At 45.5% G+C, this 17515-nt stretch overlaps 1 protein-coding gene and 1 pseudogene across 3 annotated transcripts in view; both read left to right on the top strand.

Annotated features, from left to right (window-relative positions):
- The first annotated feature begins 314 nt into the window (after nucleotides 1–314).
- On the top strand, nucleotides 315–479 carry LOC141150850 (U2 spliceosomal RNA; annotated as a pseudogene).
- A 10950-nt stretch (nucleotides 480–11429) lies between these two features.
- Nucleotides 11430–17515, top strand: part of RAB37 (RAB37, member RAS oncogene family) — a 128679-nt gene continuing 122593 nt past the window's right edge. Inside the window, exons 1-2 of one of the 3 annotated variants that reach the window (XM_073684072.1) lie at nucleotides 11430–11660; nucleotides 14624–14734. In XM_073684072.1, coding sequence (XP_073540173.1) covers nucleotides 11517–11660; nucleotides 14624–14734 — 255 coding nt within the window. In that variant the 5' untranslated portion in view covers nucleotides 11430–11516. The remainder of the gene's footprint in view (nucleotides 11661–14623; nucleotides 14735–17515) is intronic. The other 2 variants (XM_073684071.1, XM_073684069.1) reach the window with 2 other exon arrangements.

Below are 17515 nucleotides of genomic sequence, written 5' to 3'. Positions count from 1 at the left end.
CAGTAGGGAGCCCACAGACTGGGAAGCAGGGGGGACCGCTGCTCGTTTGTTCATTAATTAGTCATCCTCTCTACCTCCCCACCCGGTCTTGAGGTGCGTGGGACATTGGGGGAAGGGTAGATTGTGTGAAAATAAGTGGACTTATGCAGATTAAAAATGTGTGGGATGCATCTGCAACAACCAGTATAGTTGTGGGTTTTAAGGTGTCTATTGATGAACAACATGTCTTCCTAAGGGGAGTCTTTGACCCTATCCCTACAATGGGTGCCTTCTTGGGGCCAGCGTGCAGCCATATGCCAAAACCAATTAAGGTAATCGCTTCTCAGCCTTTTGGCTAAGATCAAGTGTAGTATCTTTTCTTATCAGTTTAATATCTGATACGTCCCCTATATGTCCACCTATTTTCATACATTCTTGTAGAATCTGCTGAGTTTTGGGGTGCCAGTTACTATTAATTAACAAGAGCTACTGGATCTTTAAAAGGGGATTTATTACAGATAGGATATTTACAATAACATACATAAGGGAAACCTAACTAAGGGACAAGGGAACAATGTAAGGGAAAAATAAAATGAGAGGGTGGTAGAAGATGGAAAGTGGGAAGAAGAAGAATGCCTAACTAGTTTGATGTGCTACCTTTATATCAGTTACACAGTCAGACATGGCCCATACATTGCCCATCCCTGTAACATCTCCACATAATGGTACCATCCAATCAGGTCACAGTCTTTGGAGTTCTCCAGAAACATGCACATGGCTGCTGATGCAGACAGTCTTCTGAAAGTGGCGCTCTTAGGTCCAGAATGGATAAGAGTATCAGAGGTCATATGTGATTGCAGTGGTCTTCATCTTCCTGCTGATGGTGTCTGGTATATAGCCAAAAGGTCTTTGTATCAAGTGGCCTGAGGACAGGTCCAACTGCATTTTGCTTGGAGATAAGAGGTCAACTTGAAGAACAATGGTTTGTAATCCAAACACCACAGGGGTTATGTACCTTTCAAGAGGCCAGACTAGATGTCCATCTCCCATGTAGGTGCTCTCTCTCGTTATCAATAGAACAAAAGGCACCACACCACAGGACACACAATGTCTTCCCGCCTCACAGGTTTTATGACTCTGGTAAATTTTTTGATGTAGTCCTTTGATGAACTTTAGTGCTATACAGAGTTTGTGGATCAAATTGTGAGTTCAGTCATTCATATTACACGTACGATAGATATTGTCCATGTTGGGTTCCAACATATGCCCGTTTGTGTCTGAATGACACACAAACTTATGACCAGGGCATGTTAAAATAGCGCTCTGCTCCAGGATCATCATCCATTTACTCCATATGTTAGAGCGCCAGGGCACCATCAAAGCGAGATAACTAACAGGGACAAGGCATAAAAATCTCTGGACTCACAACATTTACTCTCATTCACACCTATCTAGATGCATTTTACACTTCAGTAATTATACAATTTGTGACAGATGTACAGGAGCAGAAATATAAATAAGGTATAGAACAATAATAAAAAATATATATAGCAATATATCAAAATGTCTACATGTAAAATGTGCATCCAATGAACACATCATAACTTCAACATCTATACCTTTTAAAATAAAATTGGTGCTTTGAGGTAGTTTCAAGCACTCCAAATTTATAATATATTCAAGAAATAATGGTTATGATATTTACTAGTCATACGTTTAGATAATCCCCTACTCCTTTGAATATATCTAATAAATTCAGATTATGAAGAGTTCACAAATATCACATGCAATTTACATCGCTGCACACGGTACCAGTAGATAACCTGTCCAATGCCCTATTAAAAGCATCTTCTTATTGTTTATTAGAATATATGGAGATCACACTGGCTGATAATTTGATACCCTATTGCAAAATATTAGCAAGTGTCTATACTCTCCTATAATGGTCACACTCTGCTGTAGGTCCTTTCTTCTTGTATATTTTTCATTCAGATTATAATATATGATCTTTTCACAAATTTTCAGATACAGGTCAATCAATGTCAAGAAATCCCAAGAAAATAATCCATAAAGGTAGTTTATCAATCCAATTGCCATCAAATCATGGCTCATCCAGGATTCAAATTTGATAAATTAGAGTATGCTCCATCAAAGGTCCTGGAAATAAAGAACAAGAGCAGTATCAGATTCTTAGCAGTTGTAATCTACATATGGTTTCTTTAGAAGACAACATTTTAACTTGAGCATTTACAAGTAAAGCACTTGTAGTCAGCAAAAAGAGCTTGAAGAGGAGAAAAAAAAATAACAATTACAAAAAAAAATAATTACAAAAGAATAAAAACTTTAATCTCCCTAGCTATATACACTGCTCAAAAAAATAAAGGGAACACTTAAACAACAGAATATAACTCCAAGTAAATCAAACTTCTGTGAAATCAAACTGTCCACTTAGGAAGAAACACTGATTGACAATTCATTTCACATGCCGTTGTGCAAATGGAATAGACAATAGATGAAAATGATTGGCAATTATCAAGAAACCCTCAATAAAGGAGTGGTTCTGCAGGTGGGGACCACAGACCACATCTCAGTACCAATGCTTTCTGGCTGATGTTTTGGTCACTTTTGAATGTTGGTTGTGCTTTCACACTCGTGGTAGCATGAGACGGACTCTACAACCCACAGAAGTTGCTCAGGTAGTGCAGCTCATCCAGGATGGCACATCAATGTGAGCTGTGGCAAGAAGGTTTGCTGTGTCTGTCAGCGTAGTGTCCAGAGGCTGGAGGTGCTACCAGGAGACAGGCCAGTACACCAGGAGACGTGGAGGGGGCCGTAGGAGGTCAACAACCCAGCAGCAGGACCGCTACCTCTGCCTTTGTGCAAGGAGGAACAGGAGGAGCACTGCCAGAGCCCTGCAAAATGACCTCCAGCAGGCCACAAATGTGCATGTGTCTGCACAAATGGTTAGAAACCGACTCCTTGAGGGTGGTATGAGGGCCCGATGTCCACAGATGAGGGTTGTGCTCACAGCCCAACACCGTGCAGGACACTTGGCATTTGCCACAGAACACCAGGAATGGCAAAGTCGCCACTGACGCCCTGTGCTCTTCACAAATGAAAGCAGGTTCACACTGAGCACATGTGACAGACATGACAGAGTCTGGAGATGCCGTGGAGAGCGATCTGCTGCCTGCAACATCCTTCAGCATGACCGGTTTTGCAGTGGGTCAGTAATGGTGTGGGGTGGCATTTCTTTGGAGGGCCGCACAGCCCTCCATGTGCTTGCCAGAGGTAGCCTGACTGCCATTAGGTACCGAGATGAGATCCTCAAACCCCTTGTGAGACCATATGCTGGTGCGGTTGGCCCTGGGTTCCTCCTAATGCAGGACAATGACAGACCTCATGTGGCTGGAGTGTGTCAGCAGTTCCTGCAAGATGAAGGCATTGAAGCTATGGAGTGGCCCGCCCGTTCCCCAGACCTGAATCCGATTGAGCACATCTGGGACATCATGTCTCGCTCCATCCACCAATGACACGTTGCACCACAGACTGTCCAGGAGCTGGCGGATGCTTTAGTCCAGGTCTGGGAGGAGATCCCACAGGAGACCATCCACAACCTCATCAGGAGCATGCCCAGGCGTTGTAGGGAGGTCATACAGGCACGTGGAGGCCACACACAATACTGAGCCTCATTTTGACTTGTTTTAAGGACATTACATCAAAGTTGGATCAGCCTGTAGTGTGTTTTTTCCACTTTAATTTTGGGGGTGACTCCAAATCCAGGCCTCCATATGTTAATAAATTTGATTTCCATTGATGATTTTTGTGTGATTTTGTTGTCAGCACATTCAACTTTGTACAGAACAAAGTATTCAATGAGAATATTTCATTCATTCAGATCTAGGATGTGTTATTTGAGTGTTCCCTTTATTTTTTTGAGCAGTGTATATTGCAAGGTAATTCTTACCCTTACGCCCCTTTGGTACTAAGACATTGTACCAAACAAAAACAAGGGGGAAAACAAAATATTGAGCGTGAGGTAAAAAAAATATATATATATATATATATATATAAAACTCCGAATGCAGCTGTTAAAAAAAAAAAAAAAATACATAAATAAATATATATAAAAATGTATATTCCTGAACAGTGGGAATATGAAAAGCAAAATATTGTGACTCAATGCATTGCACAGGATGACAAAAAAAAAAAAAACAGACAAACATAAAACAATTAGGGGTAACTCAACTTTATCTGTCTTATTTTGAATAAAGATTGGTAAAGTGGTCAAGCTGGTGCTGCAGATCTCACACAGAAACTACAGCTTTGCATTGGTTGACATTATCATATACATTATCTATCCAATTCAGGTCCTGATTGAAGACTTAGTAGTATGATGGCCCGCACATAGCATTACAAAGAGTATGATGACCCCACAAATAGCCCTCCAAATAGTATGATGGCCCCACAAATAGCCTTCAAATAGTATGATAGTGACGCGCCCCCTGGGACATATTCCTTTTTGAGGGGAATACCCGGCACCGGATCAGATGGGGGGGTTTGTAGTCTCCGAGCAGCTGTGACCCGGCCCGTGCCCAGGGCGTCAAGCTCAGTGTTATGTGGCAGTCCTACAGATGTTATTAAGAGTTCTTTTGTGTCGACTACGCCACCCGTTGTGATGCGGTCACTGTGGCCGCCGCTGCAGCAGGGTCCGCTGAGGCTGATGGTGGGTGCGCAGCTTGGTGGGATAACCCCCAACGGGAGGGGTATAGCCTCAGAGGGGACAGGCGCAGAGGATGGGGGTTGTGGTGGTGTAGTGCAGACGGCAGTGAAGACAGAGTCGGGTTGTGCAGTTAAGGGTGTTTACTTACTGCAGATGTTGTACTGGTCACTCCAGCTGCTAGTGACCACCCGAGCCGTGCTGCGTCCACCAGGTCCTGGATCCAGCCAACCCCCAAACAAGTCCGGAGCGTGGCCCTGAGCTCTCTTTCTGTCCCGTTCTCTGGCCGTCCCCACCAGTAATCCACCTAGGTCCAGCTCCCTCGGGCCTTCTGTTGGGACACCCTTGGCCCTGGGTTCCTTGACCCTTCATGTGGTGTGCCTTCGGGGTGGATGTGATGGGTGACCGTGGCAGACGCTGCCCACGGTCTCCGGTCTCTGGCTGGGGAATGTTTTTACCCCCACCAGCTTGGGTTCCGGTACCCTGATGCCGACTCTTCACCCGGTGCTTTGAGTTGGGATCTCAGAGTCCTTCTCTTCTGTGCTCTGGGTCTCTCTCTTTTCTCCTCTCTCACTCTGGGTCTTTGTCTTTCTTCTCTCCTCTGCTCCTGACTTGTTCTCTGCAGCTGACTGACTCTCTGCATCTGATCCTCTGCATCTGACCCTGATCTTAGTTGGTGCCCACCTTATATACACCCTCTATGTGTGAGCTCAGGTGACCAGCACCCAATGAGCTCCTATCTTTACCCAGGCTGCTCCCCCTATCTGCCCCTACACTACATGGGATGTACCACCCCCCTCCCACTCCAGCCAGGAACAGACTCGGTCGTACCTGCACATTTCTAAGTGGGAGTACCGTCGGCCTGTTCCCCGGAAATGGGATGTGTGTAGTGCATGCAGCCTACCGAGCTCAGTTCCACACTCCATCCTTACCCGGGAGTGGAATATCACACCTCTGGGTTGAGGTGCAATACTCCTGTAGCAGCCGAATCCTCAGGGTGCTACATTCCCCCCTGGTAAATCACAGCACGTCCTCGGGCTGTAAGACATAAATAACACCAAAACATACAAAATTTTTTTTTTTTTCATATAAACATAATAAAACATATAAAACATTATATATATAAAACTTTTCATATAAACATTCTCGTCGTCTCTTGTTTCAGGTTCCTCCTCCGGACACTGTGCAACGTGTGTCCGGGAAAAGTGCGACAGTCTCTTAGAAAAACTGGTTTTCCTATAAAACCGGTAGGGGGCGCTTTAGGAAGCGCAACTATATACAGGGGAAGTTGGCCGCTCTCAGTCCTCGGCCAGGTAATGGGAATAGGGATGACCGCTCTCAGTCCTCGGTCAGAGGGATTAAGGGAAATACGGGTAACAGTTCAATTTGCTGGTCCCAACGGGGACTATATTAGCAACAGTTCACTGTGCCCCGACGGGCAACTATATACAACTTCTGCTTCGCTGTACTTAACGACGACGTCCTCCTGCTCTTTCTTTGTGGACAGTTTCAGTTTCAGACCCGTCCGGGCACGTATGCTGGGCAAATAGATCTTCTCCCAGATGCGGCACTCTTGGTTTTATGGGCACGGTGGTGTTAGCGCCCGGGTTGCCCGGGCCTTGCGGCCAGGCCTGGGGTATCTGGAAGGTGAAGGGCACCGTAAGGACGGCGGCGCCCTGGGCTACTTGGCCCTGCGACCAGGCCGGTGGCTCCGCGGAGGTAGGGGGCGCTGTTGGTATTGCGGCGCCCGGGGGTACTAGGCCTTGCGACCAGGCTGGTGGTACTTCCTGCTTGGTCACGCTCGGGGTCGAGGCGTGTGACGTCACAGGGGTCGCGGCTCCCGTTTGAGGCCTAGTCTGCGGCGGTGACGTTGCAGCGACGGGCACGGCAGGATAGACTTCGGGCTCTGCGACGGGGAGCTGGGGCAGGTACGCGGTTTCCCGGTTTGGGGTATAGACGTCCCCTTTACCTGCTTCCACTCGTTCGGCTCCCTTCTCGGCGCCGTCTCCGGCCTTGAGTCCTCCCGCGCCATCCTCAGAGGTGGTCTGTCTCCTCGTCTTGGGTGGCGTGCTCCGCTGACGGGTCTCGGTCTGCTGGGCCATCTCTCGGCTCCACTCCGCCAACGTCTCTCGCTGCACCCGGGCCATCCTCCTTGCGAGGCCCTCCAGAGCGGTCTGCGCACACTCCCGATCTCGGGGGAGCTGTGCTAGGACCTCCACTAGGCCTAGTGGGGTCGTTGCTTCCAGCAGGCTCCTGACCAACGGGTCGGTGCTGCTCTGCTCTCCTCCTGTTGTCTCCAGCAGGCTCCTGGCCAGCGGGCCGGTGCTGCTCTGCTCTCCCTCCTCTGTTTCTAGCAGGCTCCTGGCCAACGGGCCGGTGCTGCTCTGCTTTCTCGCCATCTCCGGGTAAGCTCCTCCGATACTCTTCTCCAGGCTTCTTGCCTCCGGGTGCGCTCGCTCCAGACTGCTCCAAGCGACACCCATCTTTGCTCTCTCCTTCTCAGTCCTCCCACATCGAGGGCGGTCCCGGGGCCACTTGGTGATTGTCAGCTCCAGGGGCAGTTCTTTCACGCTGACAGACACCTCTAGCATCACAGTCTCTGTTGGTGGGGGCGGTTTCCACTTTTGGCGCCATTTTCGGTCCTGGCCCACGATGGGAGGTGGCCTCTTGCCACCCTCTGGCACGCCCATAATGGCGTCCGCTCTTCCAAGGCGGGAAACCTTTGGAAATGGCGGGAATCGTCTCCCAGTGGCGGGAAACTCTGCAGATGGCGGGAAAAAGCTGTTAATGGCGGACAACCGGCGGGAATCGATCTGTGACGGAGTCCGATGGCGGGGACCCTCCGGAACCGGCAGGAGACTTCTTTTTGAGGTAAACTTGTTCTTTTCTTCAGGCACGCAGTACCCGGGTGTTGCGGGCACGTAATCCTGCCGACTACGCCAAAGTTGACGCGCCCCCTGGGACATATTCCTTTTTGAGGGGAATACCCGGCACCGGATCAGATGGGGGGGTTTGTAGTCTCCGAGCGGCTGTGACCCGGCCCGTGCCCAGGGCGTCAAGCTCAGTGTTATGTGGCAGTCCTACAGATGTTATTAAGAGTTCTTTTGTGTCGACTACGCCACCCGTTGTGATGCGGTCACTGTGGCCGCCGCTGCAGCAGGGTCCGCAGAGGCTGATGGTGGGTGCGTAGCTTGGTGGGATAACCCCCAACGGGAGGGGTATAGCCTCAGAGGGGACAGGCGCAGAGGATGGGGGTTGTGGTGGTGTAGTGCAGACGGCAGTGAAGACAGAGTCGGGTTGTGCAGTTAAGGGTGTTTACTTACTGCAGATGTTGTACTGGTCACTCCAGCTGCTAGTGACCACCCGAGCCGTGCTGCGTCCACCAGGTCCTGGATCCAGCCAACCCCCAAACAAGTCCGGAGCGTGGCCCTGAGCTCTCTTTCTGTCCCGTTCTCTGGCCGTCCCCACCAGTAATCCACCTAGGTCCAGCTCCCTCGGGCCTTCTGTTGGGACACCCTTGGCCCTGGGTTCCCTGACCCTTCATGTGGTGTGCCTTCGGGGTGGATGTGATGGGTGACCGTGGCAGACGCTGCCCACGGTCTCCGGTCTCTGGCTGGGGAATGTTTTTACCCCCACCAGCTTGGGTTCCGGTACCCTGATGCCGACTCTTCACCCGGTGCTTTGAGTTGGGATCTCAGAGTCCTTCTCTTCTGTGCTCTGGGTCTCTCTCTTTTCTCCTCTCTCACTCTGGGTCTTTGTCTTTCTTCTCTCCTCTGCTCCTGACTTGTTCTCTGCAGCTGACTGACTCTCTGCATCTGATCCTCTGCATCTGACCCTGATCTTAGTTGGTGCCCACCTTATATACACCCTCTATGTGTGAGCTCAGGTGACCAGCACCCAATGAGCTCCTATCTTTACCCAGGCTGCTCCCCCTATCTGCCCCTACACTACATGGGATGTACCACCCCCCTCCCACTCCAGCCAGGAACAGACTCGGTCGTACCTGCACATTTCTAAGTGGGAGTACCGTCGGCCTGTTCCCCGGAAATGGGATGTGTGTAGTGCATGCAGCCTACCGAGCTCAGTTCCACACTCCATCCTTACCCGGGAGTGGAATATCACACCTCTGGGTTGAGGTGCAATACTCCTGTAGCAGCCGAATCCTCAGGGTGCTACAATAGTCCTTCAAATAGTATGATGGTCCAACAAATAGCCCTCAAAATAGTATCATTGCCCCCCAAGTAGCATAATAGCCTCCACATAGCACTCCAAATAGTATGATGGCCCCCACAAAGTACTCATTGATTTAAAAAAAAAATCCTCTACCTGTTCTTCAACTGCTCTGGTTTCTGCAGCGTTTGGTCTGCTCTGCTCTGCACAGCGTTTACGATGAAATGACATCATTGCGCTGAGACATCAAACTCAAAGGGAAAATGATGGAAGAGGGATCATCAACTGATTTCTCCCTCTTTCATCATTGCTTTTAACTGTTTCTGCATCCAGAATGCCAATGTGACATCACTGTGTGAATTATTTCTGTACTGTGACATCCCTGTTTGCTTTATCCCTGTACTGTGACATCACTGTGTTTATTATCCCTGTACTGTGACATCACTGTGTTTATCCCTGTACTGTGACATCACTGTGTATAGTATCCCTGTACTGTGACATCACTGTGCATATTATCCCTGTACTGTGACATCACTGTGTACATTATCCCTGTACTGTGACATCACTGTGTATATTATCCCTGTACTGTGACATCACTATGTATATTATCCCTGTACTGTGACATCACTGTGTTTATTATCCCTGTACTGTGACATCACTGTGTATATTATCCCTGTACTGTGACATCACTGTGTGTATTTTCCCTGTACTGTGACATCACTGTGTATATTATCCCTGTACTGTGACATCATTGTGTATATAAGCCCTGCACTGTGACATCATTGTGTATATTATCCCTGTATTATCCCTGTACTGTGACATCACTGTGTTTATTATCCCTGTACTGTGACATCACTGTGTTTATTATCTTTGTACTGTGACATCACTGTGCTTATTATCCCTGTACTGTGACATCACTGTGTTTATTATCCCAGTACTGTGACATCACTGTGTTTTTTATCCCTGTACTGACATCACTGTTTTTTATCCCTGTACTGTGACATCACTGTGTGTATTATCCCTGTACTGTGACATCACTGTGTGTATTATCCCTGTACTGTGACATCACTGTGTATATTATCCCTGTACTGCGACATCACTGTGTGTATTATCCCTGTACAGTGACATCCCTGTGTGTATTATCTCTGTACTGTGACATCCCTGTGTGTATTATCCCTGTACTGTGACATCACTGTGTTTATTATCCCTGGACTGTGACATCACTGTGTATATTATTGCTGTACTGTAACATCACTGTGTGTATTATCCCTGTACTGCGACATCACTGTGTGTATTATCCCTGTACTGCGACATCACTGTGTGTGTTATCCCTGTACTGTGACATCACTGTGTGTATTATTTCTGTACTGTGACATCCCTGTGTGTATTATCCCTGTACTGCGACATCACTGTGTGTATTATTTCTGTACTGTGACATACCTGTGTGTATTATCCCTGTACTGTGACATCCCTGTGTTCATTATCCCTGTACTGTGACATCACTGTGTTTATTATCCCTGTACTGCAACATCACTATGTATATTATCCCTGTACTGTGACATCACTGTGTATATTATCCCTGTACTGTGACATCACTGTGTATATTATCCCTGTACTGTGACATCACTGTGTATATTATCCCTGTACTGCGACATCACTGTGTGTATTATCCCTGTACTGTGACATCACTGTGTATATTATCCCTGTACTGTGACATCACTGTGTATTATTATCCATGTACTGTGACATCACTGTGCATATTATCCCTGTACTGTGACATCACTGTGTTTATTATCCCTGTACTGCGACATCACTGTGTGTATTATCTCTGTACTGTGACATCACTGTGTATATTATCCCTAAACATTAGGTAAAGACACATGACAGAAAATAAAGACCAAAATAATTTTGCATATTTTTCTCTGAACCGCCTGGTGGTCATGGTGAAGTGAGGCTCCATTCCAAGTTTCCCTGTGCGGCTCCATGGTTACTTATTATGCCCCTGCTTGGATCGGATGAAATCACCGTCTAGAATGCAATAGATGAGCACTCAGTTACAGCATGTCCTCATTTCCCCTTAACCAACTGCGCCTCATCCTGCGACCTCTTATCTGTCCGCAGGAGAAATGCATTCAGTCCTTGGATTAAATTATGTAGCAAGTGAGAATGTATGAATATAAACCTGCTAATATTCTAAGCCTTTTGCTATTAAAGTTTGAATCCTGAAAAAGGTTCTACAAAAAAAAAAGAACTCATTGAAATCATTTTTATACAATGTGTTTTTGGCTGTTTGGACACTCAGTATGTCAGGAGTTAAATGGCGGTACAATGCCAGGCAGCATGGAAGAAAATGATGAGCTGTGATATGCCAGCAAGGAATGGTATTATATAATAAATAATAATAATAATAAATAATACTCAAGATATAAAATTATATAATAGGCAGCATGAAAAATTGTGATACAATACAATAAATAATTAAAATCTTCCAGGCATGGTAGGAATATGATTTCTTGTATTCCAGGCAGAGTTTATATAACAGTCAGATGGGAATAGAAGCCCCCCTCGTTCCATCATATCCACCACCTACGTCTACCAGAGAGGCAGAGCTGCTCACTTTACAGATGGAAGCGTAGTATATAGACGTATGTGTGACCTGCCTGTGGAAAGCAACAGCCTTGAAGGAGCAGAACAGCTTCCCCTGGAAATTACAAGAAGTGGAGAAGAAACAATGGAGGACCAGGCTGATATAATGCAGATCTCCAGCTATAATGAGGATCTCCAGCATAAGGTGTGTATATGAATTATATGAGCTGAAGACACACACATCTACACATATATGTATTTACTGGGTATGGGTACTGGCCGCACTCTAGATTATGATTATTTCAATATCATAAATAAAATCAATCACTGTAATATAAAGCTGTCGGGGTGGGATAATGGGAGAAGTAACGTGAAGCATTGCTTTCTTATTGCCATTAAATATGGAACGTGCAAAAGTGAATGCACCCATATTCAAGAATTCCTGCCCCTACTAATGGGTGCCATCATACAGACCCATAAGGACTGTTTACTGTTATATACAGGATATATGGGATTGACAGGTGCAATAAGGGTTAACTGTACCTTATCTTGAAGGTGCCCTGTCTAATACGTATATATATATATATATATATATATATATCATAGCAGATAATATAGACACTATCATTTGCTGATGGAAAACTGTAGAGAGTTTGAAGTCCCTGAAGAGGCCTTATTCTATGTTAATGGGCAAGCCAGTTAGTAAGTTGCACACACCCCAGCGCACAACACATTATATACACAGTAAAATTGGTTCTCCACTCTTTACCCAGAACATGTGAATGCTGGGGGATGCTGACTGATGGTGACACCACACCCAATGAAGAGGGGCATGCCTGTCCGCAGTTCTTGCTCACTCTGCAACCTAAGTGCAAACAGCCGCAAACCCTGGGGTATGCAAGTCATGGTCCCTGATCTTCTGCAAAACCATTAATCATAATAAGCTATTTACAAGAAGGGATGAGTTGGGATTTTATTGGCTTGCGTCACAGGTAGTAAACCAGAGCCTTCCACCTGCCTGCCCCCATTATTCTTCACCAACCTTTATTCAACTTTTTCTTTCTAAAACGACCTTAGTCCCGCCAGTCATGTGGCCTGCTCACTCAATTATAATAGGAGGGACTCTTAGTTTTGCAGTTTGATGGTACTTCATACAATAAGACTTCCTTCTTGACTGATACACCTTTGTGTCGTGTTTTACACATTCGACTATTTTTTCTCGTTTACCTGGAGTGACGAAATTTGAAGGAGCAGATCACTCTCTCCATTTGTGTATATTTGTATGTCTTTGAGCATTTGCACTTTTTTCACGGAATTATTTTAATAATTGACATAATAAAAGTTAAATTTTATCTGATTCGCTGCAAAACTATATATATTTTGTATTATTTAAGAGTTTAAAAAAATTAGAAATCCATAAAACAATTTGCTTTTTACAATTTTTGGTTGATGGAGTTGTGAGAGGGCTTGTTATTTGCACCATGAGCTGACATTTTTATTGATACCATTTTGGGGTTGATACATTTTGATCACCTCCTATTGCATTTTGCATTTTTTTTCGGCGATTCTAATGTTTAGATCTTTTTTTTTTATCATTACAGCTTTTTACCAATTGGATTAGTTAATTTTATGTTTTGACAGATCGGACTTTTACGGACAGAGAGATATCAAATATGTGTATTTTTTTTCTATTTCTTTATTTTTAATGGGGGGGAAATGAGAGTGATTTGAATTAATATTTTTTCATGTTTTAATCTTTTTTTACCTTTTTACACTATTGTAGTCCCCTTAGGGACAGGGGAGAAAGTGTCTACAGACTCAAGGAGGTAAAAAAAAAAAAAAAAAAAAAAACAGGCTGTAGGAAACGTGTAGAGGAAATATGTTCCAAATAGAAACTGTGCTGATACATGAGCAAAAAAAATGACAAACAGACCTCAATTCCAGCCTATTTCATTGGTGGAGACACTCTAACAAGAGAAAATTTTGATTTTTTTTCTGCCTATGCACTGTGTACACAGAAAGCTGCCAAACAGTGGGATGGGCGGAGTTATACAATGCTCAGCATTTAGAGAACTGGTAGATATGCCGAAAATGAAACAGCGATTTTCTCAGAACTGCAGCAGCTAATAAGCCAATAAGTGACACATTGCTGGAATCAGGGTCTCTTCCCCAACATCATTCTGCTCTCAGATGGGCTAAAACCTGCTGACAGATTCCCTTTAAAACCGCATGTTTTAAAAACCCGAAAAATGTGCTTGGGCATAAAAAATGGTCCAGTCTTGAAATGGTTAAAGAAGTTTACTGACAAATAGAACTGCTTGCTTTATCCAAATTTAGGTTTGACACTTGCTGATTTTTGCCAAAGTGTTTGTAACTTTTTTTTCTATAAGACAATGGAAAATGCATCAAAATGCCATGTACGCCCTTGTAAAAGCTTTGGGGGCTTTATAATTCTGTGAGCAGTAAATTCCCTATTGCAGCAGTTGAACAAAATGAATTGTATAATTTAAAGGGGTAATCCCATCTTTATAGATGGATATTGTTGAGTGGTTTTGCAATTAACTATGTATTAAAATTTGCAGCTATTCTGGAGCTATTCTCACTTTTCTTTATAACTAGTTTCCTAGGAGACCGACCACCGGTGTTGTCTAGCTTGTAAGCACAAATCTAAAACTGGCCCGGATTAGGAGGTAACACCGCACTCCAGCAATCCTGACCAACTTCAAAACAGTGCTTACAAGCTCAATAAAACAGAGCTTGTAACTACTGTACATGTTCTGCTGTCTAGCAGAGGTGGTCGGTCACAAAGCCAACAAGCTGTAACCAATAGAAAAGTGTTAATATCTCAAGAACCACTGAAAATTTTAATAGGCAATAAATTGCAAAATTGCTTGTATTTACCAGCACTATCCGAGAATACCCATTTATGAAGATGGGACTAAACCTTTAATTAATTGACAAAGATAGAACAGTACAATTATATTAAGTTTTTTTGCATATAAAAAATCTGTATGGATACTCCAGCTAAAGCCCCATTCATTAGTAAAGATAACATGGAAAAGACCTGTAAAATCTTGGGAAAATTCTTTATCCAACATACATTCATTAACATTTTTAATTGTGATTCTTCTCTAATCATCGGTATTTTTCCATTTTGCCTTTGCTTAGACCATTCTGGTAGGAGACAGCTCCGTGGGAAAGACCTCGTTACTTGTGCAGTTTGACCAAGGCAAATTTCTCCCGGGATCTTTTACATCTACAGTGGGCATAGGATTCACGGTAAGAGAAGCAAATGTGGCACTGGATGTTCACACCGTGATGTACAACACTGGAGCTCTTGTTTTCATTCTTCATCGCATCATTTGCGCAAAATTTGCAGTATGTTCAATTGATTCTTTAAAAGGGGTAATTTGCCCGTTCCAAATCAAAATTAAATGTCTGTAAATGGTAAAAGTGCAATATACTTACCCAAATCTTCTACCCCTTTCCTGCTCTATGTGACCATGCCAGATGATTCCTGGCTCCAAGTGTCATGTAATGTCATCACTGTGATCAGCAATTGTCACATTTAAAAATATCATATTAGATTTATTTTCCACAGTCATCTGAACTAATGTTTTAGAAGTTGGAAAATCTCTTTAAACCTCACTTTTATTGTGACTAGAGGAACTAATGTCACGTGCTGCTCTAATTATGAAGAATTTGAAAATGCAGCACTGAAATGCATAAATTGTAGAAAAGTCTACTTTGGGTATCTAGCCTATTGTGCTCACGTGTTTTTTTTTTCCTTTGCAAGTTGACTTATAGGTAGCTAGCTACCAATGTATTTTAGTAGAAATTGTATTTTATCTCCAAATATATAGCTTATCTGCACCATGGCCTTTATCATAATCACATTTCTGGAGAAGAGTATTTAGCTATTTCTAATATAAATACAATTAAAAGTGTCTGACATCCCCAAAATGCTAATTAAACTACTTTTTTTAGGTTATGTGCCCACAATGCAGAAATGAAGCAGAAATTTTCTGAGCATTTCTGCATCTCCTTGGCAGAAAAAACGCATGTGGATTTTACATGCATTTTTTTCTGCCAGGGATAAGCATTTTTCAAGCATTTTTGCATGCGTTTTTTCAAGCGCTTTTCCAAGTGATTTTGAGCATCACTTGGAAAAGTGCTTGACAAGTTGGTCACACAACATAAATCCATGCAACTGGTATGGATTTATATTGTGTGACCAACTTATGCTGCTTTAAATGCAGCATCAATAGTAAAAAAAAGAATTAGGCTATGTGCCCACGTTGCATTTATGAAGCAGAAAATTTCTGCTGCATAAATGCAAGTCCTCTCCCGGAAAAACGCATGCGGAATTCCGCACGCGTTTATCGCGCATTTTTCGCGCGTTTATCACGCGTTTTCCACATGCGGAATTGCCTTGCGTTTTTTATGCATTGGACAAAGGCAATTCTGCTTGCGGAAACGCAAAATTAAATGACATGCTGCGGATTTTTGAACGCAGCATAAACGCTGCGGAAAAATCCGCAGCATGTGCATAGAACTTGCGGAATCCCATTGGGGACCATGGGGTGCGGATATACATGCGTTTTTCAAGCGTTTACGCTGCGGAAATTCCGCAGCATATACTCTTGAAAAATGCTACGTGGGCACACAGCCTTAGGCTGTGTGCCCACGTAGCGTTTTTCAAGCGTTTTTGATGCCTTCCTTTGGGCTTAAAATGTTATGCCAAAATGCCAATCAACATGGTGTTTGTTTTTTTTACTTACCACAATAGCATATGTATAAAAGAAGGTTATAGAAAAATAAAGGATACAATGATACATAAATTAACCTAATAGGGTAAGCAGTCAAGTAATATATCAAATATATAATGTGTAACGGGTCTGGGAGGCGGAACCTCTGAGCTACTATACAAGGGGGCGGTCCTTGTAAGGGAGCGGGTGGCGACCAGGGAAGACGGGCAGGCAGTCACAGCAGGTGACCGGGACAGTCTCTGAGTGAACGGGCTGGAGGTCACGGCAAGTGACCGGGGCAGTCTCTGGATGAACGGGCAGGAGGTCACGGCAAGCGACCGGGGCAGTCTCTGGATGAACGGGCAGGAGGTCACGGCAAGTGACCGGGGCAGTCTCTGGGTAAAGGGTAGGTACGACCTGTGATTGCAGAGCCTCCAGGTAGGCTAGCAGGCAGATGGTTGATGTGTGCTCCCAGGTGAGCAAGCGAGAGTCTCTGGAATGGCGGGTGGTCACAGCACGTGACGGCGGAGCCTCCAGGTAGGCTAGCAGGCAGGTAACAGGTGTGCGCTCCCAGGTGAGCGGGCAGGAGTCTCAGGAATGGCAGGTGGTCACAGCACGTGACGGCGGAGCCTCCAGGTAGGCTAGCAGGCAGGTAACAGGTGTGCGCTCCCAGGTGAGCGGGCAGGAGTCTCTGGAATGGCAGGTGGTCACAGCACGTGACGGCGGAGCCTCCAGGTAGGCAAGCAGGCAGGTAGCTGATGTGCGCTCCCAGGTGAGCGGGCAAGCTGGTCCATAGACAGACTGACAGGAGTTGGAGGGCAGACCGTCGAACCTCAGGCTAGCAGGCAGGTAGCAGAGGAGCGCTCCCAGGTGAGCGGGCAAGCTGGTCCTTAGACAGACTGACAGGAGTCGGTAGGCAGACCGTCGGACCTCAGGCTAGCAGGCAGGTAAGTAGAATATCAGGCAGGAATCAGACAGCAAACTGGCAGGAATCTGGCAGGTAACTGGCAACGGGACCTGAGGGCTGAAGCAGAGTAGTGAACAGTGCAACAACATTGCTCGGGCACCTCCATTTTGGAGGAGGTGCCTTATATATGGTGAAGTCCTCCGGCCATCGGCCGGGGACTCCTTAGGACGGCGCGCGCGGCCCCTTTAAGAGGGAGGGAGCGCGCGCGCGCCCTAAGCACAGTGGCCGGGAAGGAGCGCGCGCTGCCAGCAGAGCGGGAGGAGGACGCCGGGCTAGGAGCAGAGAGGTGAGGGGAACAGCGTCCCTGCCTAGCAGAGGGCAGGGACGCCGGCGCTACATAATGGC

Source organism: Phyllobates terribilis, unplaced genomic scaffold (genome assembly GCF_046119375.1).
Source record: "Phyllobates terribilis strain yellow unplaced genomic scaffold, ASM4611937v1 Scaffold_5__5_contigs__length_657084704, whole genome shotgun sequence".
NCBI lineage: Eukaryota > Metazoa > Chordata > Amphibia > Anura > Dendrobatidae > Phyllobates > Phyllobates terribilis.
The sequence above is the reverse complement of the archived record's forward strand: the minus strand, read 5'-3'. Positions and strand labels throughout refer to the sequence as shown.